Source organism: Rhinolophus sinicus, linkage group LG05, assembly GCF_036562045.2.
Source record: "Rhinolophus sinicus isolate RSC01 linkage group LG05, ASM3656204v1, whole genome shotgun sequence".
In the NCBI taxonomy this organism is placed as follows: domain Eukaryota; kingdom Metazoa; phylum Chordata; class Mammalia; order Chiroptera; family Rhinolophidae; genus Rhinolophus; species Rhinolophus sinicus.
In genome coordinates, this window is record NC_133755.1 from 111,847,363 (window position 1) to 111,874,271 (window position 26,909).

The window sequence follows — 26,909 nt, forward strand, 5'->3', positions numbered from 1 at the left end:
TCTGCAATTACCTATTATCTTATCCCTCAGATCCAGTTTGTCCATTCATTATTCAGTAGATAGTGATGATATAAACTGCATGCCTAGCATGTATGAGGCAGTGGTGATTCCAGCTTGGTCTAGTGGGGCAAACCGACACATAGTTAGAAGAGTGTGCTGAGGGCTATGATGGAGAAAGTGCCATGGGCACACATAGAGTTCATCCAATCAAGAGACAGAGCAGAATCATCTCTCAGGACTATCTGTCCTCTCTTCTGCTTGGTTTCAGACCCTTATCAGTGTCTCCTGGACCACTGCTATAGCTACCTAACTAACCGTTGTGCCTACCTCCATTTTCCCCCAGCTCTAAACCATTGCTCACACTGAGGCCAGGGTTATCGTATAGAACGTGGGTTAGATCATGTTTCTAATTTATTTAAAAGCCTTCAATAGGTCATCATTGCTTAAAGTATTATGTCCAAACCCTTTAGCATGGGATATTTGATATTTTAAAATCCGGACTCAACCATTCTTTTTCTTCTCATTGTATGCAACTTCTACCTAATACTCACTGTCATATTCTAGACCTGCCTTTGTACTTAGCTTACTTAATTTTTCCTGTATGAGGAAATGGAATTCAAAAGACAATGTAAAATGAAATTAAAGAAATGAATTTTCCCCCCTAACCATACTCTTTACATCATTCAGCCATTCTTTGCATTATGGACATTTTACATATGTCTATGATTTCTATTAACATGTTTGCTACAGTTTTCTATTAGTCTGTCTCTTCCATAGACTATGAATGGAGCTCATTGCATTCATCTTTGTATTCTTGGTATCTGCTATGGTATAATTTTTTTACATTTTATTTTGAACTAATTTCAGAATTTTGGAAAAGTTATAACAATAGAACTAGGTAATCCCCAGTCTGTATGGCAATATGGCTTTTTTTATAAGAATAAAGTTACTGGATGATTGTAGCATCTTATAGCTGGTGTAGCCAATGGTAATCAGCACTAGACAGTAAAAAGAAGAGAACAGCAAAATTGGAGGTAGTTTTAAAAATGTAATTTAACTTATTTTTTAGCAACTGTACTGTAAGTAGTTTTTCAGGTATTGGCCATAGGGCGCAGGGTACTTTTTTTTTTAGTTCTGGCTTGACCATAACTGGCCATGTGGCCTTGGGTATGTCACTTGATTTCTCTGGGTCTCAGATTTCTCATCTGTAAAATGAGAGGATTGGGCAAGATGAACTCAAAGGTCCAGTTCAGCTGAGTGTTGCTATGATTTGTGGACTAATTTTATAATCATGCTTTACAGTGAATTTTTCCTAACAGTTGTCAATGTTTATTTTTAGATGAAAGTGTAGCATTTGTTGATGACTACTTGGAGGAAAAAGAAGAATCCTTGGTAGATTTCTATGACTTTTCAGTTAGTAATCCACGTGTCAGAAAGCATTTTCCAGAAACTTGGATTTGGCTAGACACCAACATGGGGTAAAAATTTATCAAGTTCTTTGTCCACATATATTTTGTTTAGTATTAGTTTTAAGTATGTTTTGCCCTCTTTCTAGTTTAAGTACAAACATAATGTGATTAAGAACTAAAAAGACCAAGAGGTTTTTATTTTAAAATGTTTATCGTATCTGAATATAGCATTTAAGAAAGCCACAGGCAAATTATGGCAGTGAGAGTATCATTAAGGAGAAGATAGGCTTTTTTCTAATACAGGGCGATTTTAACTTCCGTGAAGTCTCTTGGTTCTCTTTGGAGACAGTTGCTGAGAGTACATTTGTTGCCCTGGGGTGAGAAGCACTCATGGTCACTCTCTCTATTTTGTGGCTCTTCATAAAATATCCTCAGGAGCCTTAGGGAGAAGGCATGTGGGTGGTGGAAGGGATTCAGCTTAGTTGACAAGCCTTGTGCTGCTTGGTCTGATGACTGAGCAGGTGAATCATGAAATCTACATGTTTTATAGTTGGCCATTTATGGAAACTTGAAATAAGACACAAGTCAAACCTAAAAAAACAACAAATAATAGCAATGATTGGGATACACAGGGAAACTTTTATTCAAATTGAGAGACATAAATTGGAGTTATTTGAAAAAAATGTTTATAATATATGTGAAATTTATGAAAATAATCTTCATTTTGAAGATACAAACACCGTTGAAAGGTTTTATTAGAATATAGATCAATATGTAGTGTTATAACCTAATGATGACCTATTCCCTGGGAACATAGGATCTTCTATTTTATGTTTAAATCTTTAAAATAATTTAGATATGTAAATGAATTGGAAAATTAATATTCTTCTCAAAATGGGTTAGGTTATGTTGACTTATTTTGAAATGTGTCAGTTCTTGGTTTTGTGATTTTTATGTTTATCTTGACTTCAGTTCCAGGATTTACCAAGAATTTGAAGTTACTGTTCCTGATTCTATCACTTCTTGGATAGCTACTGCTTTTGTGATCTCTGAGGACTTAGGTCTTGGACTAACAACTGTTCCAGTGGAGGTAGTATATTAAAATGCAGCTTATAAATGTCATAGTGCCATGAAGCAAAGAGTGAACTCCTCAATGGATTATGATGTTGATCATGGTTTAGAAGTTGCTTTGTTTTTCATCTGTTTTATATTTTAAAATGTGAACTGTAGTATGCTGCTAAATGTGCTAGGTCCATATTAAAACTTGGATAGAAAGTTTATTATTGACCGAATCCAACTACTTCCAAAGGTCAGAAGAGAGAGAGAGTATTTCTGTGTGTCCCTCCTTCAAGGACAAGCAGAACTTCTCAGGATGTCCCCTAGCAGACATTCCTTCACATCTCTTTTGTCAAATTGCATCACATGTCACTTCCTAAACCAGTCACTGGCAAGAGGAATATAATAACTATCATTGGTCTTAGACCAGTAGTTCTCACCTCTGTCATACCTGACTCCTCCTTTTATAACAGATATTTTGTTCTGTCCCTTTACCATCCAAAATGAAATTCATAGACCAGATAATGCACCTACATACTAAAATAAAACAGTCAATATGATGCTGTAAGTGAAGTATTAAGGGGAAATAAAAGGAAAGTAATGTATAATAAAATAATATATATTTCAGGATATAAGTGGCCATGCATAGCTGCACGGGAAGGGATAGTAACATATTTAAGTATGTAGGCATGTATAGAATCACCCTGTGTGTAGCAGCTGTAAATGCAGTTTGACATCCATGTTTAGTTTTAGTAACTCAAAAACCTTGAGTGGTCCTGCCTGTGGTGATGTAAATTTCTGAAACCACAACTTTTGGTAAAGTTACAAATGAAACAAGTGCAGTCTTCTTTTGATTTACAAAATAGTTGTATTCATGACAAATTTAGTGTATACTGAAAAATGCTTTGGGTTTCTATATAAGTTGGAATTACGTTGTAAGCTCAGGTCATTATAACCAGGTACTTTATATACATGAATGTCTGAAGAGACATTCAAGAATCCTGAGGTACATGGGACAATTCTTCGTTGGCTGGGACTGTTCTGAGCATTGCAGACCTTCACCCACTAAGTGCCGATAGCGCCCTTCAATTCTTGTGACAATCATTTGGACACTTCCACAAATGTCCAAATAAACCTATTTGGGAATTACTGCTGCCAATAAACTAACTGAGGTTTATCCTCAGAGGCAGGGGAGGGGTTCCACTTCCCTTGCAGGGCTTGGCCGACAGGACCAGAGTTGGGTCACCAACGAGGAGGTACATGTGTATGCATGTGTTAGGAGATAGTAAGCAGGGCATCATTTAGACTTTCCACATGAGTCTAAAACAGGGGCTGTTTGATTTGGCCAGTGGCTTTTAAAGCAGATTGGTGGAGTCAACATAGTGTTACAGAATTGGAATTTGGCTTTGGCGTCAGACACACTGGGATCCAGTTCTGGCTCCTCCACGTACTAGGAATGTGATCTTGTACTAGCTACAGACGTCTCTGAATTTCACATTTCGTTTCTGTAAAATTTACCCATAACACTTGCCTCACAGGGTTGTAATGATTAAATGAAATAATCTGTGTAAAGTACCTGATTCCTAGTGGGCACTTAATCAAATGTAGTGATAACTGTGTTAACTAATGTGAATCAATTTATCGTCATTCATTTGGGATAAGTTGCTATTTGTTTTTTGTTGATATGTAAGTGGACATTTCTGTGTGAGATTATAAGCTTCATTGGTTTTGTGAGATTTGCTTTTAATTGCATAAAATGTGAAGCATTTTGACTTGAATAAAATATGTGTTCATTGTGTTCTTTCCAGCTGCAAGCCTTCCAACCATTTTTTATTTTTTTGAATCTTCCCTACTCTGTAATTAGAGGTGAAGAATTTGCTTTGGAAGTAACCATATTCAATTATTTGAAAGATGCCACTGAGGTAATATATTAAAGGTTTTGTTAATCACTTATACTTCAGGGAAAAAATGGAGAAAGCATGCAGGGATTGGGTTGTGTAGTATTTAGGCTCTGGGTCTCTAAGCCTTTTATACATTTCTGGAGGATGGAAAATAAGCATAGTTCATCAATGATTTCTTCTGCCTGTTAATGTCTAAGGATGTTATTAGCATGGCTAAGCATTTTCTCTTCTTTGTCCTTTCCAGCACAGGTTCTCCATTTTTGCCACGTAACTTCCATGTTGTCTGTGAGGCAGGTGTTTTCCTAGTCTTACCCACATCTAGAATGTGTTGCCACTTCCCACTGCCATCTGTGCCCACTGCAGTTGGAAAGAATTTATTCCATTCAAGTCCTGGCTTGAAACTAAGATGCTTTTCATTACCCATTCTATTATGTTTGTTGTCCCCATGTTTATACCTTGTGTTCTATTTTGAAGCCTTTACTTTTTGAATCATGTGCCTTGTGTCTCCTTAATCAGTTCCCGGGAAGGCAGGATGTGTGTGTTCTGTTCATAGTAGTGTTAATCAAATGACTGACCCACCCTCACCCAAGTATGTAAGGATATGTAATTAATCTTATTAGAGTACTACATGAAAATGCCATAATCTCTTTAAGCACTATGTCTATAGAGGAAATTGTTTCTGATTTTAAAATTTTATTTTTTAATCTAATCAACATGGTACAGTGTAAAGAGCAAAAGCTCGAGACTCAAGGCCTGCATTCAGTGTCCCGCTCTACTAACCAGCAAAAATTGTAGTTTCCTTATTTCTAAAATGGGAATAATAATTACTATCTCTACAGAAAATATTTTGAGTATTAGATGAAAAAATAAATGGGAAAACAATTCATGAGATGCAAGGACTAGAGAAATGCTATTTTTGATGAGACTGGAACCTTTGACATATTTTACAAAAGTTTATGAACCAATGTATGCTTCAGGACTAGGATTTGAGTCATACTTGCCTTGGAATAATTTCAGCAGAAACTCTCAATGAATGTGATAACATTTGATCCTGTTTGTCTCAGGATTCTCAAACGGTACCAGTGTCCAGGGTGACACAGTTAAATTAGGCTGGTGGCAATACCATGACATGAAATAACCTTTCTGGGCACCTCCTTACTATTCAAAGACTTCAGATCATGAGAGAATTAAATGTTAGTGGGAATTTAACGTTAGAAATGGAACTGAAGAATGCCCTTTCCCCACATATCTTAAGGTAGACAGGGAAAGCATAGGAAAGAAATGAAGTTTTCTCTGATGCCCTTTTATCTTCTCCTTGGCTGAATCTTTATCTCATCTTTCTCTAGTCTTGGGCCTCACAGATAAATAGTACTTAGGGTGGTGATGAAACAACACTTTACTAAGGAACATTTATGATGCAAAACCTTTGATAATCTTTTTTTCCAGGTTAATGTAATCATTGAGAAAAGTGACCAATTTGAAATTCTAATGGCTTCAAATGAAATAAATGCCACAGGACACCAACAGACCATTCTGGTTCCCAGTGAGGATGGGGCAACTGTTCTCTTCCCAGTCAGGCCAACACATCTGGGAGAAATTCCTATCACAGTCACAGCTATTTCACCTGGTGCTTCTGATGCTATCACCCAGAGCATTTTAGTCAAGGTAAATATTTAAAGTCTCAAATAACTGAAATGGAAATACGTAATTAGGAAGGAAACAGAAAATGGTTTTTCTTGGTTAGATTTGTTGGCAAGATTATTTGGCAAGGTCATCTCCTCCACCCTCTTGGTAATGCCTAAGTGTTCTCTCATCTGTATGTAAAATATATATCACATTTTGGAAGTCTGAGTAAACTTATAGTGTGACTATAAACAAGTCTCTTTTGCAGTCAATCACATTTACAAATTGTGTTACATTGGGATCCTATTAAATCATGCCAAGTTGACATGTAGATTTTGAATTTTGGAATTCCTCAATACAGGTAGAAGAGATCTTTTTAAGAGACAACATTGTGCACAAGAAAAAAAACTCAGCTTAGTGGATAAACATTTGTGTTCTGGGGTGAGGCAGCCCTGGGCTCGAATCCCAGGTCTGTCAAGTGTGACTTTGGACAAAGTAATCTCTCTCTTGGATTATACGAGGACCTACCTCAGAGAGTTTTTCTTATCACCTTCTCATTTGCTCCTTTGTCATTTCCATTGCCATTCCATGAAACGTTTTGTCTAATTTAACTAGAAAGTAAACACTTATTAAAGGATTTGAAACAAGAATCAAGAAATGGTAGGTACTTACCAAACTGTACATACACTGCAGACATGACAGGCCAGATATTTGCCTTATTATCTGCACACAGTTCTCTGTAAACAAATAGTTAGAGACCATGTTAATTGTGTTGCTTTTATTTCAACAGGCTGAAGGAATAGAAAAATCATATTCACAATCCATTTTATTGGACTTGACTGACAGCAAGCTACAAACTACCCTGAAAACTTTGAGTTTCTCCTTTCCTCCTAATGTAGTGAGTGGTAGTGAAAGAGTGCAGATCACTGCAGTTGGTAAGAATAGAGCATATCATCATCACTACTGGTTGATTTATAGATGACGTATGTATTTTCATCTATTTATAGAGATACCATATTTTCTTATTTAGTTATGATGAGAAGAGGTTGCAAAGGGTTTTAGTTGGTACCAGTGGCTGATTACAATAGAAAGACTAGTACAATACGTATTCTTAGACCAGCTCTTCTCAATGTTCAATGTGCATATGAATCACCTGGAGTCCTTGTTTAAAGGCAGATTCTGGTTTAGTAGGTCTGGGCTGGGGCCTGGGATTCTGCATTTCTGACAAGCTCCCAGGCGATGCTGATGCTTCTGGTATGCAGACCACTCTGAGCCATAAGGCCCAGGATAATGTGGCTGCCTGAGGAGGTTCTTTCTTTCTTTTTAAAAACAATGATTATTGTTTATTTTTCAATTGTAGTTGAGATTCAGTATTATTTTTTGGGAGGTTATTTCTAAGAGCAGAGCTTCTGGCTTTGGTGTCTCTGGTAAATAGCAGAATCTTCTACAGCACTTTGTAAAAACACAAATATCTGGGCTCTACTCTCAACCTACTCAATCAGAATCTCTTGGGCTAAGGCTAGGGTATGTATGCGTGTTTTGAAAAGGTTCCACAAGTGCTTCTGATAACCAAAGGTTGAGAACTACTGCCTAGGGCAGTGCTCTGCAGGATACAAGTCACCTTTACTGTAGGAAGCTCCCCACTGACGTTAGGCACCCTCTCTTAGCCTAAAAGTACTTTTGAATCATCTATTAAACAGAACTTCCACACAGTTTGTTTATACAGTTGTGCTTTACAAAACACCAAAGGAGATGTTTAGACTAATGACATCTAAATCCTTCAGTTTTCAAGGTGGTAGGATCTAAGGCACTTTTTCAGAGGTTCTTTTTAAATCTCGCCTGCAGGTGTAATGCTTTTTATTATAACCCCAAACAACCAATTCCTCTACAGAGGACTTTCTTTGGAGTGTTAGATATAATTCTTAAACAGAATTAAATCAGCTCTCAACTAGGGGAATAAATTTTGCCTAAGCATCTCTTAGTGTTGGGATGCTGGGAGATGCAGTATACACCCACACACGTACATGCATGCACACACATGCACACGAGAGGAAGAAGCCCTGCATTTTAAATGTATACCACCACTCCTTACACTGGAATGACTCTGTCTAGGGTCACTGAAGTACTCTGAGGTTTACTTTTTAAGCTTGACACAAAGAGTGATATTTCATGTTTTATTTTTATATGTCATTTATTTAAAAAGACTATTTGGTAGCCCAGTATGTGTGACTATTAGCTTGCTTCTTTGAGAGTCTAAGTTTATGTTCACTCTGAATATTAAAAGTATAACCTGCAGTGGTAATAATATAACCTTTATTTATTTCTCTGTGTTAACATCTATAGTTTAAGACATCATATGGCAGCAGGGCTGCAGCCTACTCATATGGAAGAGGTCTTCCTCTCCTTTTGGGATTCATTTTTTTTTTTAGGATCAGGTTTTCACTAGGTATTTGGACTTGGAATAGTATAAATTTCTAAACTACACAGAAGAATATTCTTGTCCATACAGCTCAGCCATAGTGGGGTCCGAATTAGAACTCAGCCTCTCTATTTCTGAATTTTTACTTATTTTCCTGAGTTATGGTTTTAGAATATAGATAGTGAAGTCCTTTAAGCATGTGCTTTAATTTTATATTACTAACTTTGAAGAATATTCCTAATCCTTCTTGATCCTGAGAGTCATTGAAATATTTCTATTTGTTAGTTCTACTTTGTTGTTGCTAAATAAAGCACATTGAAAACTACCACCATTCCTGCCCCTTTAAAAAATTATTTCTCAAGTATTTGTAGTGTATTAGTAAGAAATCAGAAGGAAGTTCTGTTATGTGAAGAGTACTGCTCATAAAACATTTCTTTCCTATGTAGAATGATGGTTTCCTAGTGGTTAATTCCTGCCATTTTTGTTCAAGAATTATTTTTTAAACTTATTTTTTGCTTAGTGTTGTTTACATCTTTAGCTGAGCTAAAAGTGCCCAAGGTTGTCACATAATCTACAAGTTCAGTACCACTGTATTATCATTTATTTGAGCAATTGTCCTAAAAATTTGATGTAAAGTTTCTACTTTGTTCCTGGCAGTGGGTGCCTTCCATACTCAGGGGAGGTCTCTGCCACCAAGTACAGGTCTTGAGTATTTGCTGAATGTATTGAATATCTTGTGCTTTCAGGAGATATTCTTGGTTCTTCCATCAATGGCTTAGACTCATTGATTCGGATGCCTTATGGCTGTGGTGAACAGAACATGATAAATTTTGCTCCAACTATTTATGTTTTGGACTACCTGACTAAAAAGAAACAACTGACAGAGAATTTAAGAGAAAAAGCCCTTTCTTTTATGAGACAAGGTAAGCATTTTAGAAACATACTTTTATTTGTAAATAAATTTTTAGTTTTAGTCAGAGTTCACTCTAGACCATGTTTCACAATAGACACATTTTTGTCTTTGCTATGTGCTTGTGGGACTAGATGGTCTTGAAATGTGCTGAAAGTGTGAGCAATGGGAAGCTGCACCAGTCTTCCTTCAGTGAATTGTATACTAATTGCTGCTTGTTTGTTAAGGAGTTTGTTTCTGGAGGGGTTTATATTTTAATAAGGGACCTGAAATTTAAAGCTACTGAAAGATCTAAAGGGATGAGTGTTCATTTATTCATTACACATTTATGGAGTACCCCTCAGTGCTAGGGTCAGTTCTGGTGCTGAGGAGAGAGCAGAAGTCAGGGTGTTTCCTCTCAAGGAATTCTCTCTTCAGTGGAGAAGATAGTCAACACGGGGTGCTGCATGGTGGGGACCTTCTCAGTGCATTTAAAATGTCAAACAGTTGGTTTGAATGGCAGAATATGTTTTTTAAATTTATTTTTCAATTACAGTTGACACAAAATGTTGTATTAGTTTCCTGTGTACAACATAGTGATTAGTTAGACATTTATACCTAGTATGCAGTGATCACCCCGGTAAATCTAGAACTCATCAAAACAGAATAAGTTTTATAGTCTGAACCATTTAAGGAACAATCAGTCATCCCTTAAAAATAATTTGAATATGTGTCCTAGACACTTTGTTGTGGGTCAGCAGATGTTCTAAAAAGTGAATGGTCTAAATCCTCAGAATCTGTTTTTACCCCCAGAAGGAGTCCTGTTCCCTCAGGCATTCCTAGCCATGCAGGTGCCAAACTTCAGTTTTTCAAAGCAGCTCTCCACGTGGCTCCATCTCCTTGATTGCTTGGGAGCCTTTCTCACATTTGCTGTTGTTAAGAACTTAAAGGAAATGCTCTTATTTCCTCATAAACTTTTGGAGGAGGCACTGAGCAGCCAGAGCAGATGAGCACTGTTGTGTAAATGCCACATAGTCTTTCAAATTGTCAGAATGAAGAGCACCACTGCTGTAAAGGAGACTAGTCCCACCTTGGGAGGTTACGGCACCTGCTATGGAGGCCAGACTTGGGCTCTTCATCCTGCCTCTTCCTTTGGGCCAGTTTCCCAGAGCCTGGAGCCTCATTTTTCCCTCCTGTAAGACAGGGGACATAAAGATTACCCCAGGGGTGACCGGTTAGCTCAGTTGTTTAGAGCATGGTGCTAATAACACCAAGGTTGCCGGTTCAATCCCCACATGGGCCACTGTGAGCTGCGCCCTCCTTAAAAAAAAAAAAAAAAAAAGATTACCCCAGTTTTGAAGATTAAATGAGATATTTTAGCACTTTATTTAACACATAGTAAATGCCCAGGAACTGTCAGCTATAGTGTAGTTAGTTGCATCGAACTAGGGAGTTAGGGTCTAAAGTTAGCAGATAAATCCTGTCCATTTTCCCTCTAAAAACAAATGTCAAATGCTTCCACTCCCTGCATCTCACAGATAATTGTTCCATTCCAATGCCATCACTGCTCACCCGGACTCCTCCAGTGGCTGCCTAAATAGACTCTCTGCTTCTATGTTCCTAGTTTCCACGTAATATAAAAGAGATCTTTTGAGAATATCAAACTCATGTCACTTAATTGCGTAAAATTCTCTGGTGGGTTCCTTGCCTCAGCCTACAGGCCCTACGTGAACTGGCCCGGTCTCCATCTTTCAGCTCCTCTGATGCTGCCCTTTCGTGGCTCCACATCTGCCCACATCTGGAGCTCTCCCAGCACCACAATGCTTCAGGGCCTTTAAACTTGTTCTTCCTTCTCCCGGGAGGCTCTTCCCCCAGATCTCTCCATAGCTGGCTCCTTTTCATCATTCACATAGTGTTTTCCTCAGAGTGGCCTTCCCTGACCATTTGGTAACTCTCATTTATGTTACTCCAGTTTATTTTGTTTGCCACACTTCACATTATTCAAAATTCTCTCTTATTTTATTTTATTTTTTATTATCTGTCTCCTGCACTACAAGGTAAGCTCCTCGACAGCGGGGGCCATGTTTAATCTCTTCTCCACTATATGGGCATCTCAATAAGCACAGAATGGATGAATGTATTATCAATATTAACTTCTTTGGGCCTTAGGTTCATCATCTTCATGTGAAGATTGGACCTAGAAGATCTCTCAAGTGCTTTCACAATGCAGAGATTATTTATAAACACTAAAGGTTCTACCTGGCCCTGGCATGTTCTTGTCAGCTAGGAAATGTGACCCGTGGTTTCAATGTGTCACCTTTTGAACTGGCAAAGTGGTTGGTGGAAGTCAGTACAATGGAGCTCCCCCAAATATATCATTTCACATGCTGAACTGAATTATGTTTCAAAGTAGTAGACAAAAACTTCTGGGTATAATAATTTTCATTATGAAATCAGTGTCTTATTTCAGAGACTCTGTTTTTTCTTTTGCCATCACATTTGCCAAAGTCCTTTAAATATACCGTAGTTGTTTTTATTTTTTAAGAAATTAAAGTGGCTTTGGAGCGAGTCATGATTATATTATTTAAATGTCATTTATGAAGAGCGCATTGTTTTACTTAAATCATGCTTGGCCCAGGAGCCCTGTAACCTAACCCGTTGTTTTTTTGGTCAAAACAACAGCTACATCATTGAATGAAGTGTCTTTTGCTGTCAAGAAGAAAATAGAACCGTAAAATGAAAGCTGTTTTTGATAAGGACTGGAAATCCTGAATCTGTTAATTGATGATTTAAAACACTTGTTTTCCTCAAATATTTAAATCATAGTGCCTGAAGCTCAATTTTTCAAGTGAGACTCAGACCAGGCTTAGTTGAAAACACATTATATTTTCTCTATTGAAATGAAAACAAGAAAAAAGTAGGTTTCAGAATTCTGATGCTGCATTTAGTCATCACAAGAATGGCTAGAGGCAATAGTGAAGATGCTACCAAAAAAAACAAACAAAAAAAAACACCCAGTAAAGTTCTCACTTTCCATTTCATGTCCTAGGGAGTAAGGAAGTTGATGATGATTACTTATCTTTTAGTACAGAGAATGTTTTTATCAGCGTTTTACCAGAGAAAGTGATTGATACAGTCACAAGGAGCTGGTTTTACTTCTTTTATTTGTATGCAGTTTTGACACCTGAGGTAAACCAAGTCAAATTATGGTTAGAATGTTACTTTTCTGTGTTTCTATGAATAGTACTTTCATCTTTGTTATGATAAATTGTAAATATTTTACATCTGTGGCTATTTCAAAGAAAATTCATGACCCAGTAAGTATCTTTTCTGGACCTTTATCAATGACAATTCATATGGCATTATCCCAACAGCCTCTGGACTTCTGTATTTCAGATTGTCTGTTAATTCGGAGTATTCTATTACTTTCTAACTCAAGAGCTGTTCATAAAACTGTGAATTTAAAGGTAATACTCTTATTTCCTCATACACTTTTGGAGAATACCACATTTTTGCTTTTCTCACCTATCACGGTAACAAGTCTCCAACTTAGGTGTCTATACCAGAACATCGAATTGTTATATTGACAATAATCAGCAGAGTCAACAATGTTATTTTCTGCTTATGGAATGGACGATTTGGAGGATAAGCACCCAAGGGTCCTTTAATGATGCATGGTTGGTTTAAGACGAGGCAGGGAACCTCCTAGGAGACTCCCACCAGCAGTCATTTAAGCTCCTCTCTCTAGGTTTTGATTCTCTCCTTTGTTTTGCCATGGGAGCAGAGTTGGTGGTTTGGATTCTCAGCTTTATCTAAACCAGCTCAAGAAATGCACTCCGAACTTGACTGTCTGTGAGTCCTCCTCCTCCTCTGGGCTGGCTGCCCCTAGTAGGAGAATGGCGCTAGTTGTTGATATTAATGGGGACTGTTGGAGGTCAGCCACCAGAGGGGTAATTTCCATAAGCACTGATCTCATCTCCATGAGCTCATCTCTCTGACTGGTTTTACAATAACTCATACTTGGAACTGCAGTTGTTGATGTGATTTGGGGGCTTGGAGGCACACGGTCTTCTCCTTGACATTGGTCTTTCTTCCCACAGAAGCACCTTCTGTAGTGATGGAAGGCCCCAAACCTTTTTTCTCTCCTCTCCTCTCCTCTCCTCTCCTCTCCTCTCCTCTCCTCTCCTCTCCTCTCCTCTCCTCTCCTCTCCTCTCCTCTCCTCTCCTCTCCTCTCCTCTCCTCTCCTCTCCTCTCCTCTCCTCTCCTCTCCTCTCCTCTCCTCTCCTCTCCTCTCCTTCTTCTCCTCTCCTCTCCTCTCCTCTCCTCTCCTCTCCTCTCCTCTCCTCCTCCTCCTCCTCCTCCTCCTCCTCCTCCTCCTCCTCCCTCCCCTGTCAGATTGAGTTCACCGTTAAACTCTGCTCTCTGGTGGATTTAGTCCTGATCGGGAAATCGAGGAAGAATGTCTTGGAATTTTTAGCTAATTTCCTTTGGGAATATTAGAAAATTATTCTGCTTCTCTGTGATCCCTGACTGGCTCTGAAAAATGTTGTGTTTTTTTCAAGGTTAAATGAAAACTAAAACATGTTGAAGTGAACTAAAGTGGTGTGAATAATACCTATTGTTTAATTTTTTCCCCACTTTTATTTGATTTTTTTGAATATATAGAACATTAATTTTCTTCCAAAAGTCAAATTTACTCTGAAAGGTATATGCAAAGTATGTCTGTGCCTCTTATATCCCTTCTCCCTACCCCTTGCAGTTAACTTCATTCATTTCTAGTTTCTTTCTCTCTCTGCAAAAATTAATACATATATACATATATGTTTTCTTATTTCTATTTTTCTTACACAAAAGGTAATATTTTAGACTTTGCCCTTTTCACGTAATATATCCAGTAAATTTCTCTGCATCAGTTCAGAGAGCTAGTCCTTGTTCTTTTCTCATAGCGGCATAGTCCTGCATTGTACGTATGTACTACAGTTTATTCAACCAATGTCCAATTTGGGGACATTTAGGTAATTTCTAATATTATTATAATTACAAATAATGCTGCAATGAATAATCTTCTGTATGTATATTTTTGTGTCTTCAGGATAGATTCGTAGAAATGGGATTTTTGGGTCAAAAGGTATAGACATTTTCCCACATATGAGTTGTACCATTCTGAATTCTCTCCAGCAATGGTTGAGTACTGGTCTTCTTACAGCCTCTTCAACAGAATGAAGGGTCAAGCTTTTGAATCTTTGCTAATGGGATGAGTGAGAAATGGTATCTCAATGTAGTTTTCACTTGCATTTCGCCTATTATGAACACTTTTTCATATATTAAGATCTATCTTTCCTTGTTTTTTATGAAATATCTGCTTTTGTCTTTTATTCGTTTTTGTTTATAGGATTTTAAATCTTTTCCTCTAAATTAAAAAAAAATTATATATGTACACGTATAGATACATAGTAATAATATGTAAACATATACATAAAATTTATATATTCATACAAGTATTAGGGATATTAGCCATTTATCTCACTTATGTGTTGCAAATATTTTCTTTGAATTCATCATCTGTCTGTTAACTATGCTAATAGTATGTTTTGCTATGGAAAGTTTAAAACAATTGTTTTTGGTAGTCAAATTTATCAATTTTTTTTAAAACTTGGATGTTTGGAAAGCCTTTCCCTGTGTCCATGTTATGATATGATACCTGTTGCTTATTGAGAGCGTGCGATGTCAACGGCACTGTGCTAAGGACTTTTCATACATTAATCATTGAAAGAGCTCTCTGAATTAATAGAAAACAGCAGTTTTGGAAACACACAAACCTTGACTAGTGCCTAGTTTCAATACCTACCAGCTGTGTGACCTTGCACTTGGTGTATCCTGAGTTCCAGCTTTGTCATTTCTAAAACGGGAACAATAATGGCATCTACATCGTAGGGTTGTTGTGAGAATTACGTGAGTTTGTATGTGAAAGGGCTTTGAACAGGTCCTGACACATAGTCAGTGTTTTAATATTTAGATATTTAATATTATATTTAATATTTAGGCTATTTAATATTTTAGATTCAAATTCAGCAAAATTCTGTCATCATTTAAATGTTAGGTCTTAAAGATCACCATGAAACAGTGTCTTGTTTTTTGCACATTTTGTTTTACTGTAGCTTAAACCAGATACTCAGATATGGGTTTTCTTGTGGAAAGGCTCAAGAAGAAAAGTTTGGGATGTGGCAAGAGCAGATTAACTAACTTAAAAGTATGAATGCTCATGTTTTGTTTATCCAATATGAATACTTACTTGTAGTTATTGATGCTTCTAAAATGTGGTATGCATAAAGTAAATATTTTTTTATTACTAGAATTTACTAGGGATTAAATTCAACATTTTAGAAATGTTTCTGGTTGCCAGGCTCTACGTGGCCATAGTGCAGGGCTCAGAGTGTGTGCTGTCACTTGCCTGTAGTGGAATCCTCTAATTTTCAGGAAGAATTCTTGCTTATCAGAGAATCATTGATAATGCTTGGAGTTGGAAATATTTTTGACTCTTACTTTTGCTTGATTTTTAATGATAAATTATTGCTAATTTAATTTCATTTTTTGCAAGTTAGTCTGTTGTGGGTTGTTTGGTGAATCTTTAGTGTTTGACCTATGATTTCTCAGTCACTGGGCTTTGAGAACTACATGCATGGATTTGCAAATATGAAACATCTGCCTCTTATTTGCAACCATTTATTTAAATATGAAACATCTGTTTTTATTAAAGCAGACACATGAAACTTAAGCCCCTCCCCAATTTACTTCTGTAGTCAGACTTTATTACCACTACCACGTCCTTTTTTTTTTTTTTTTTTTTTTTATTGAGAACTTGGGATTGATGTGGTGTACAGACCAGTTGGTCTTTTGGTTTATCTCAGTTAGCTATGACCAAAAAGTTTTAGAGCCATTGTCTTAGATTATTTAGCAATTTCTACCTCACTCTCCACTGCTGCTGGCCTAAAAGTAGAAAGCATTTTTACTTTCTGTTTTAGCCTTAAAATTTAATTATGATACTATACATAGATTTTTGATGTAGCAAACAATTTTAGATGACTGAGCATTGAAACCATTATAGTGAAAACTATGGAGTTAAATAAAACTCTGCCTTTACCTTGCCTGCTTTTGAATGGGTAGAATTGTTCTCTATGTTATAGAATTCTTCTGAATTTACTTTAAGTTGGGGCTATCTCAGTTCTTATTTTACACATTCTCCTTGAAAAGTTCTGGTACTTTAAATCTCTCACAGCACTTAACATAGAAAGTATTCAGTATTAGTTGTTGATTTGATGTTTTCTTCTTTCCAATTCTCTGCCCACATTTCCTCAGTACAAAGTCATGATTAGAAACTTCCATTCATTGCAAGTTGATCACATTGATTGTCTATTTTGGTGTCTTCAGGTTATCAGAGAGAACTTCTCTATCAGAGGGAAGATGGCTCTTTCAGTGCTTTTGGGAATGATGACCCTTCTGGGAGCACTTGGTAAGTGTTTCTCCTAACGGAACAAATCCTTGTTATGGAATGGGCCCTCACTAGGTCCTGATGGCCATGAAATTGACAGACGTGTTGTATCTATAGGCTCAGAGGTGCTTTTCCTATAGCCTGGCTTTAAAAAACATTCTACTTTTTAAATATGATTTTGAAGCACTAACAAATCAAGTGTTTTTGTTTAGAAAAGAGAGGTCATAAATCCTCTTTTTTTTGGTGGGAAAAGCAGCAATAAAAATACCTCATGATGAGGGTGCAACTGACAAGAAAAATCAGTTAGAAATACTGGATGATTGCAACTTAGTTCTTTCTTTAATCTGACATGATCAACATGAATTGTGTTAATGCAGTCAACGTAGTTTCTTTAAAGTTATTGTTTGTGAAAAACAGTGATGGAATTAAGTCATGAATATCAGAGATTCCTCCAGAGTGGAATCTGCATGGCTGATTTTGGATGATTACTTTTTCTTCTTGCACTATCTCTGTTCTATATTTCACTCAGAAGAAGATTGACAAACTGTATGAGGTGGGTTAGACAAAGCATGCTGTGGTAACAAACAACCCCTTAAATCTTGGGAGCTTCTTTACAACAAAGATTTTTCTTCCTCATGCTGCATTTCTACTGTGGGCCAGCAGGGGTCTCTGCAGGCTTTGCTTCAGCTGCCACCATCTAGCTCACCACCTCAATGGGAGGCTCCAGGCAACTGAATGCTTCAGCCGGAGTGTAACATTTCTTTTCACTTTATCATTATCAGAGCTGGTCACATGGCCATGCCTAACTTCAGCGGGGCAAGGAAGTGAATTCCTCTGCATACTCAAAGTAAAGGAAAACTGGATATTATTGAATATTAGTAATGTTTACCACACTAAAGCTTTTATAGGATGAAACAGATCTGCTTCAAATTTTCTTTTGGCATGAGTCAGAATGTAGATCCATAAATAGAAAAGTTTCAGTGTTTTATTGTTTGACATTCTTTTCACCTTAACATTTAGTGTTCTGTAGCAAGGATCAGCAAACTTTTTCTGTAAAGGGTCAGATAGAAATATGTTAGGTGTTACAGGCCACATAGTGTCTCTGTTGCATATTCTTCTCTCTCCTCTCACCCCTCTCTTTCTGTCTTTCTTTCTCTCTTTGAAAACCATTCTTATATGGAGGGTGGGTGGTAGGGAGAGGTACTATAAAAGACCCTGTTTGTATTTGGCCCAGATTTGGCTCACAAGCTATAATTTGGTGACTCCTGTCCTAGAGGAGAGAAAATATCCATTTCCTCTGCTTACAAATTACGACATGATTGTGAACTATATATACTTCATCTATGGCTTTAGGGATGAGTGAAGTATGTAATATCTTCCTAGGTAAATACCCAGAAGATTCCAAAAATGAACAATCTTGGACAATTTATTTAACTCTCTTGGAGTGTCAAATTCTCAATCTATAAAACAGTGAGGCTGGATTAGATGATTTCTGAATTCTTTCCAAATCTGATATTTTGCGAGTTGACCTGAAATTTCTTGGCCACACTCAAAGGTCTACCAGCTAAAGCTGTTTACGTTGTCTCTTTTTTGTCTTTCTTCCCTTTTTTCTTCAGTGATTTTTCCCTTTGATGAATCTTCTGATGGGGGAAAAAAATGTTGTTATTGTTTTTCTTGCTCAGCACTGTTTGGAGGACTGTTTACAATGTATTTTATGTAATTTTCCCCTCTTTTCCACCAAGGTTGTCAGCTTTTGTTTTAAGATGTTTCCTTGAAGCTGATCCTTACATAGTTATTGATCAGAATGTGTTACACAGAACATATACTTGGCTCAAAGGACATCAAAAATCCAATGGTGAATTTTGGGAACCCGGAAGAGTGATCCATAGTGAGCTTCAAGGTGGCAATAAAAGTCCAGTAACGCTTACAGCTTATATTGTGACTTCTCTTCTGAGATATAAAAACTATCAGGTATTTAATCTTTAACTTAACAAATGAGGGTGGGAAATCACAAGGAAGGTAGGTCTTGATGGGTCAAATATGTGCTGGGAATTTAAAGAGTTTTGCAATTTTATGTCACATTTGAAGTCTGAGTTTGGGCACCCTTTTGCTTTGCATGTATAGTAGCCACATTCCAAAATCTGAGAATAAAAATATTGATCCACTCTTTTAGAATAGTTAAGAAAATCTTAAAAATACTTTCTAGGCTGAATGTTGTTGTACTTGTTGTTTGTAAGAGAAGTCAATATGTATTTTATCATTGGAAAGGTTAATTTCTTGGGGTACAGAAAATTCTTCAGAATTTGGGAATGCATTTTAGCAAATTTAAATTGTGAAGGAATTTTTTATTTCTAAAATATCATGGAGCAATTATAATGTCTGCTAATTTAATACAAAGTACACCCACACTCTAAAAAGCATGTTAAATGGATGAGAATGAATATGCACAGAAAGTTATGCCAAAGAACTTAATTTTTCTCTACTGCTGTCTCAGGGACTTATGTGTTACTGCTTCATGCTGACTGCATTTCACATGATCAAAACCAGCCATTCTCTGGGTTAAGCTCCTACTGTTTTCCCATCCCAATAGTAGTCATGTAGAAGATAAACTTTCCCCTGAACTTACAGCTTCAACACCTGAGATCAAACATGAGAAATATCTTTCTCAAGCTGTATTTTATGCTCTCATCTGAGTTTGTGATATTCAATATGAGAAACACTGGCAAATGTTCTACTTCTTATTTCTTATTCCCTATGACTGGTGCCTATTTACTTATGAAAACTGAAAAGCAGTGGTATTTTCAGAACACATGGCAAATCTATAAATGTCAGTGATCATGTTGAGTCCCATTACCTAGGACAAAGTCAGGTGCTTAATAGACACTGAAATTATTTTTTGAATGAATGTTTGAAAATGCTATTCAGGTTATTTTGAATGGTAAAAAAATATATATATATATATATATATATTTTCTTTCAAGCCTAATATTGATGTGCAAGAGTCTGTCAACTTTTTGGAATCTGAATTCAACAGAGGAATTTCAGACAATTATACTCTAGCTCTTATAACTTATGCGCTGTCATCCGTGGGGAGCCCTAAAGCCAAGGAAGCTTTGAATACGCTGACTGGGAGAGCAGAACAAGAAGGTAATGCATGGGGCCCATCTGTGATTGTTAAACTGTTAAGCATTATGAAATATATAAATTATGTGAGAAAGTTTTAGACGACAGATATGAAATTGAGTACATTTACATCTCCTGAATGGGATGAAAAATGAAGTGGAGATGAGATCAGATGGGCCTGACATGGCCATGCTGCTTCTACCCTCTCCAAGAGTTTTCTAGAGAATTTCAGGGCTTGGGTGTTTCCTTATTTTAGATGTGTTCTGCCAGATGTCAGTTACCCTTTGAGTTCGTTGATACCATTTCTGGTTTGATGGCCTTGAGGGGTCATTAAGACCTTGGGTTGTGAGAGACTTGGGTTCAAATTCTGGTTCTGCTACTTCCTATTACAAGTTTCAGTTTCCTGAACTGTAAAATTGGAATAACACCAATTTTAAGGTTGCTGTGAGGATTAAGTGAGATAATATAAGTGCCTGCTGCATGGCAAATGTTCAAAAATGTGAACTAAAATGCTAATTAATAGAAATGCAAATGCCAAAAAAAGCTGTTAGTGAATTATATGTATGATTTTTTTTTTTTTTTTGATTGGGGACTGCTTAGGGGTAATGGCCTCTACAGTCAGGGATTCAGATGTGTGTGTGTGTTAGGGGGATAACATAGGGGGGATGGGTGGGCTGAAATAATTTTAGGTAATATCTTCTGATTCAGAGTTCTGTTAATTCAAGAAGGGATATCTGTAGAAAGTGCTTGGAAACTTCTGAGACTATAAAAAACATTGCATTAGTATTAGCAGTAACTTAGATTGAATGTGTATTACCCGTTGCAGTGCTGGGATCTAGGAGATTATTGAAGAGAGGCTGAAGTAGTCCTTGACATTTTCTTCTTCTCTACTTGGCTAAGTGGTAGTTATTTCACATTCCACCTAAGTATAATAATCATCTAAATAGTAATATCTGAGAGATGGGAAGGAGGCACCAAGTGGGCTGTGCCTCTGGGGGCTAGTAGGAATTATCTCTAGGAAGATTGTTGAGTTGGCCAGGGTCCCTCATTTTCTCTTGGGGGCTTGGATTTTTTAACTTATAACACCAGCTTTCAGATAATGAAAAAGGAGAGGTTTCCCAGGACGTTAGAGCTAGTTAATGGCAGATTCTCAGAACAAGGTTCTTTCCAATGCGTCCTAAAATTTTTGGGATGACCTCGTCAGAGAAGTTATGTACATTATCTCCTAATATTTTTTTCTTTTATTTATAGCTGTTTAGTCTCAAGCCAAACATATGGAATTTTTCTTGGGAAAATATTTTCATCAAAACATCTTCAAATATAAACAATAGGAAAAGGATGAAAATTTATAAGTTTTGTTAATTTACAAAGTGACATAAATATGTGTTATGTGTGTATACACATACTTATATATTTGCTTGGCATAAATACATATATGTATACTATATATATAAATATACATATATATATTTTATGCTAGTCAAGTAGAACTTGGATCAGTGTAAGAATATTTCATGGTATGAAATACAGTTTTTTTGTAATTGGTCAGACCGTTATTACTTTTCTCTTGCAGGAGGCATGCAATTCTGGGTGTCATCAGTGTCCAAACTTTCTGAATCCTGGCAGCCAAGCTCCCTGGATATTGAAGTTGCTGCCTATGCACTGCTCTCACACTTCCTGCTTTATCAGGTTTCTGAGGGAATCCCCATTATGAGGTGGCTAAGCAGACAAAGAAATAGCTTGGGAGGTTTTGCATCTACCCAGGTGAGTGATGGTAGTTTTTTTTTTTTTTAATCTATCTAGCTATCTATCAATCTGTCTGTCTGTCTGTCTGTCTGTCTGTCTATCTATCATCTCTCTCTCTCTCTCTCTCTCTGACATCTAGCTATGTTTTTAGGAAGTATGTGGCTGCTTTTTTTTATCATGACTTCCCAAAATTTCTTTGCAGTTTAAAAGTTTAGTAACTTAACGTCAAAGGTTTAAGTTACTAATTTTAATTATTTGTCATCATGGATATAAATATGTGGAATACATGAGTTCCTAGTTTATATTAGTCATTTTTCGTATGTGGTAACTGGCACAGTAGGTGCTCAGTTCCATCCAACAGATATTTTCTGAGCCTCTCCTGTATTCCATGTCAAGGAGATTCAAAGATGAATAAAGGAGAGTTCCAGTCTCAGGAAGGTGGAACAATGTATAGCGGGTGTCCTAAACATTATTAAATTGACTCTTTGGAGACCTTGATATATACTTATATGCGCAAACATTTTTCTTTCCTCAATAGGACACCATTGTGGCTCTGAAGGCCCTCTCTGAATTTGCAGCCCTAATGAACACAGAAAGGACAAATGTCCAAGTGACCGTGACAGGGCCCAGCTCACCGAGACCTGTAAAGTTTCAGATTAACACACAGAACCGCTTTCTCCTCCAAACAGCAGAGGTGTGGAAAGGGGTGGTTATTTAAAATTCTGGATAGATGAATCCTTATGCTGGAAAATGGACTTATTTGTTTTGTTGACTTCAACAAAGACTTGCTCCCAGTGCCCTTTGGAGAGACTGGGAGGAAGAAGTGCCCTCCTTTGGTTGAATTTGCTGAGCTGGCGAAGGGAGGAGGGGATGGGAACTTCGGAAAAGGAGAAAACATGGGCACTGTTGCACTGGGAAAAGAATGAACACCCGTTGAGTTCCTAGTTTATGCAGGCACTGTGCCAGATTTCTTTACATGTCCTATTGCATTTACTTCTCAAATCCACACTAAGAATTAAGCAGTTTTATCTGGATTGTACACATGATAAAACTGCACCTGAGAGAGGCTAAGTAACTTGCTCAAGATCATATTACTGGTAACAGTAGAGCTAGGATTTGACCCATGAGTTCAAACACCATGTTCTTTGCACCAAATGTCCTCCTAGGAGAATTGATAGAACTAGTAGTAGAATTCTTACTCTGCAATGGAATAAAGGCCTATGCTAGACCCTAACTTTATTCCCCTGGGTAACCTTGTAGGAACTTGAGAGTAATGGATGAAAGTGATAACTTCAAGGCTGGAAACTGAGGAAGAGAGATGATGGCAAAGGAAAAAGAAGGAAGAAACATAGTCAGTGATGATGTGTCATTGTGTTCTCGGGAAGGCCAGAGGCTTAGACACTGACTAAGGGAGGTTAGTGGAGGGAGATAAGTTGTTTCTTGTCTTCCATGCTTCAGCCCCCACAGAAGGGCAGACCTGTCCATGGCACTAAGTTTCCTCCCCAAGGGCAGAGGTGAGGGCGTGTGGAGAGTGTGCACTTCCTCTGCCTTCACCTCTCCAAATGGTTGACCCATAGTTTTTGATATGCAAGGACATGTAAAGTTCTTAGAGCTTTCCACAGATTGCTTACGCTTTTAATGAAAGATAACACTAATCTCTTGTGCTATGTGGAAGGATATAGATATGGAAAATTAGCCTTATTCACTTCTTTCTGTCTTTATTCAGCTTGCTGTGGTAGAGCCAACTGAAGTTAATATTTCTGCAAATGGTTTTGGATTTGCTATTTGTCAGGTATGTAATGTTTAGTTTTGTTTAGTTAAATATGACTTTTTATAATAATTCTTTGGTTTGGGGCACTGTTAAATCTTTATCTCAGATAACGTTTAAAATTCTTAATGATTTATTTCTGAGTTTGGCAAGATAAATAACTCTTTTAAATAAAAAGTACTAGAGATGTTATTAGTTAGTGAGTAGACAGCAACTATAAGGGTTGATAATCTATTGGAAAATTTTTCTTGACTATTACATGCTTTTTAAAGTGAGGATTAAAATCCTCCAATATTATTTATGTGAATTGTTGGGAATGTCCACCTTGTTTTATGAAAATACAGCTCAGAATTATTGTAATGCTATGACTTGATAAACAAATATGCGTTTTACTTAGAACTTAGTATTCATCTAACAATGTAAAGTTCAACATGGTATTACAAGTAATTGACCTAAAGATAGGGAATATGTCCCTTTAGTGTAAAATCTTATATAATAGTAAGTAAAATAATTAGAGCATGATATACTCAATGCTCTGGCAGAAGAAGAAAATCCAAAGAAATCTACCTGCTATGGTACAATAGGGACTAGAATAAAATGGAATTAGGATGAAAAATACTGAATGAAATCATTATTATACTGCATAATAAATGAAAATCATAGGAACTAAAAATTATCTTATTGGAAACCCAACATAATACGTGATAAGACCAAAATTGATTATGTGCTTGATTAGAAAAAAACCAAACCAAACAAACCCTGAAAGATTTACTGAGAAAGTGAAAAAAAAAAAAGGCTATTACAAAGAAAAGGTACTTTTTCAAAAACCAGTACAATTGTTCTTCTGAAGAGAACAGGTAGGTACACTTTCTAAGTAGGATAAAGGGTCAGATAATTTGGAAACTTCCAAATAATCCTAAGATTATTATATATGGTACTCAAAACACAGTAAATGTTTTCAAAAATCAAGGAAAAATGATCACAGTTAAAAAGGAAAGGTATTCAGTGAAAGGATAGAAAGAGAATAGAGTGAGTAATTTGTATTGTTCTTTACTAACAAAGACCATGTGAAAATTCTCATTCCTAAAGTGTCTTTCAATGTAAACAGTAAATCCAAAAGTAAATACACAGGATGTTTTAGATATGGTTGAAAAATTTTACCCGCCTGAGTCACGAAATTGGTTGGGATTCTTTCTTGATAAACCCAACGTAGATAAATTACTCAAGCCAAATGATTTTTACTTAAGGTTTGAAGGGCAGTAAATATGGTACCTACTCATCAGAATGTTTACCAGTCCCGTGTCTACATCAATATGTAGAAAATAAAAGGTAGGGACCAATAGACACTTCTGTGATGGAGAAAAATATTGCAAAAGCTGATCACTACCTGGGAATAGGTACTGTGAGATTGCCTTTAGTTGCTATTTTTGTTAAGTGTTCTGGAAAAAGGAAGGCAAAGAAAATTCTCAGGTTTGCAGTAAATGTTAACCTCTCTTTGGTGATAATACAAAGCTGTTGGACATAAACTGCAAGATCTCTTAAAGTTTTCTGAGTGAGCAGTTGAACTTTACTGTGGGCCAAACAGAAACAGAAACCCTAATCCTTAGTAACAGATAGGATTAGGAATCCTATTCCTTACTAATCCTTAGAAAAACCCTAATCTTAAGTAATTATGACCCAGGGGACGAAGTTGGTCCTTGTTTGTTTCCTGATGACATTGGTTCTTGAAGGACAATTACATGCCACTGGAAAAGAGATGATGAAAAATAATAGAGACCATCCTTCCAATTTTATGAAACCATTCTTCAACTGCTGCAACAATATTCTATAATTTAATTGTAGTTTAAGAAAGAGTTGGAGAATGTCCAGAGTGAAATAACCAGAATGATCAAGGGAGTATCTGAGCTAGGTGTGGTAGAATGAAAAGTTGGAACGCTTAGGTTTGAAAGATGAAAGCTTAGAGAGAGGATTTTTTTTAAGTATGTAAATTCACAGTGAGCACTAGAGGTTTAGGAGTGTGTGTGTGTGTGTGTGTGTGTGTGTGTGTATGTGTGTGATTTAAGTATAAGTAAAAGAAAATACATTACATACCAATAAGTTTTATGAACTTTGGCATCAAGAAAAATGGGAGGTAAAAAATTTAGATTCCGGTTCAACTTGGCATGAGGCAAGACTAGAAAATTTTGAGTACATTCCCAAGCTTCTGATCTTAGGATCCCTTTGAGAAAAACACTGGTGCTCACACTCCACCAGTGTCCCCACAGCACCTTTCACATTAGTGGTAGGCACAGAGTACATTATGCTGAAAGAGACCCAGTTGACTTGGAAACCATCATTTATTTTATCATCCTTGAAAAAAACGTTGTATGATCAAAAACAGTCCTCAGCAGTTGAACAGGTTTCTGTTCAACTAAGGCTCCTAGATGTTTTGGTTTTGATTTAACTTAGAGTTTCTAAGGTTCCAGTTTGTGAAAAATGACTTCAGTTAGGCAGCGGAGCTTATGAATTAGTGGAGACTCTCAAGAAAGTTGGCAATAGTTTCACTTTTTCCCTATAGGGAATGTTTTACATTCTTTGAAAAAACAGTGCCCATGAATAGCATCCATGATTGTGTATGACACATGTTTTGGAATGTTACCTAACAATTTTCTCAATTTTTTAAAATCATTGCTTATAAACTTCCATAGCGATGTTTGTTAATAATACTTTGTTAGTTAGTAAATCTAAATTTTTCTAGGTTGAAGATGGTAAATCTAGTTGGGTTTGTCCCAAAGAGAATCATTACCTAACATTTAGAGTACATAATCATGTCACTTTATTGCTAATAATATATTGCTAATTTATTGTTTATGCTAATTTGTTATTTATTGCAGCTTAATGTTATTTATAATGTGAAAGATTCAGAGTTTTCTAGAAGACGAAGATCTATCCAAAATCAAGAAGCCTTTGATTTAGATGTTGATGTGAAGGATAACAAAGATGATGTCAATCACTTGAATTTGAATGTGTGCACAAGGTTGGTATCTGTTTAGGTCCCTCCTCCTCCTGTTTCTCCTTTAAAAAGATGTGAAGATTTAATAATTTATATATAGTTGCCTAGCTATGTCAATATATAAGGAGTTACATTTAACAATGGTTTCAGTTATGCATTACACTTTAAGATTGCAAACTAGAAATCCTGCTAATTATATTTAAGCATTTTTCAATGTGTCCAAAATTGTTTACAAGTTTTCCTTGTATTTCTAATAAATTTGAATAGAAAAATTTAATAAAATTCAGGTCTAATTGATGAAAACTTGAAGTTAACCAATCATGTTTAATATTCCAAAATTGGTTATTTCTTGTTGTTAGTCATTCTTCTGTTAAATAGTTATTCTAGGTTCACATTTAATCTTTAGTGTTATACTTTTTAACTCAGTACTTATTAAGAGCATGCAAGTTCAATGAAGAGAATAGTTTATTTTTTTAGACACTATGAAAAGATT

The 26,909-nt window shown here is 36.5% G+C and overlaps 1 protein-coding gene across 3 annotated transcripts in view; it reads left to right on the forward strand.

Annotated features, from left to right (window-relative positions):
* Positions 1-26,909, forward strand: part of CD109 (CD109 molecule) — a 207,649-nt gene that overhangs the window by 174,978 nt on the left and 5,762 nt on the right. For all 3 annotated transcript variants that reach the window (XM_019749315.2, XM_074333202.1, XM_019749317.2), the window contains 13 exons: positions 1,340-1,478; positions 2,382-2,499; positions 4,274-4,387; positions 5,813-6,031; positions 6,780-6,924; positions 9,155-9,331; positions 16,727-16,808; positions 18,530-18,758; positions 19,769-19,934; positions 21,484-21,674; positions 22,195-22,350; positions 23,383-23,448; positions 26,298-26,440. In XM_019749315.2, the coding sequence (XP_019604874.2) occupies positions 1,340-1,478; positions 2,382-2,499; positions 4,274-4,387; positions 5,813-6,031; positions 6,780-6,924; positions 9,155-9,331; positions 16,727-16,808; positions 18,530-18,758; positions 19,769-19,934; positions 21,484-21,674; positions 22,195-22,350; positions 23,383-23,448; positions 26,298-26,440 (1,945 nt within the window). The remainder of the gene's footprint in view (positions 1-1,339; positions 1,479-2,381; positions 2,500-4,273; positions 4,388-5,812; positions 6,032-6,779; positions 6,925-9,154; positions 9,332-16,726; positions 16,809-18,529; positions 18,759-19,768; positions 19,935-21,483; positions 21,675-22,194; positions 22,351-23,382; positions 23,449-26,297; positions 26,441-26,909) is intronic.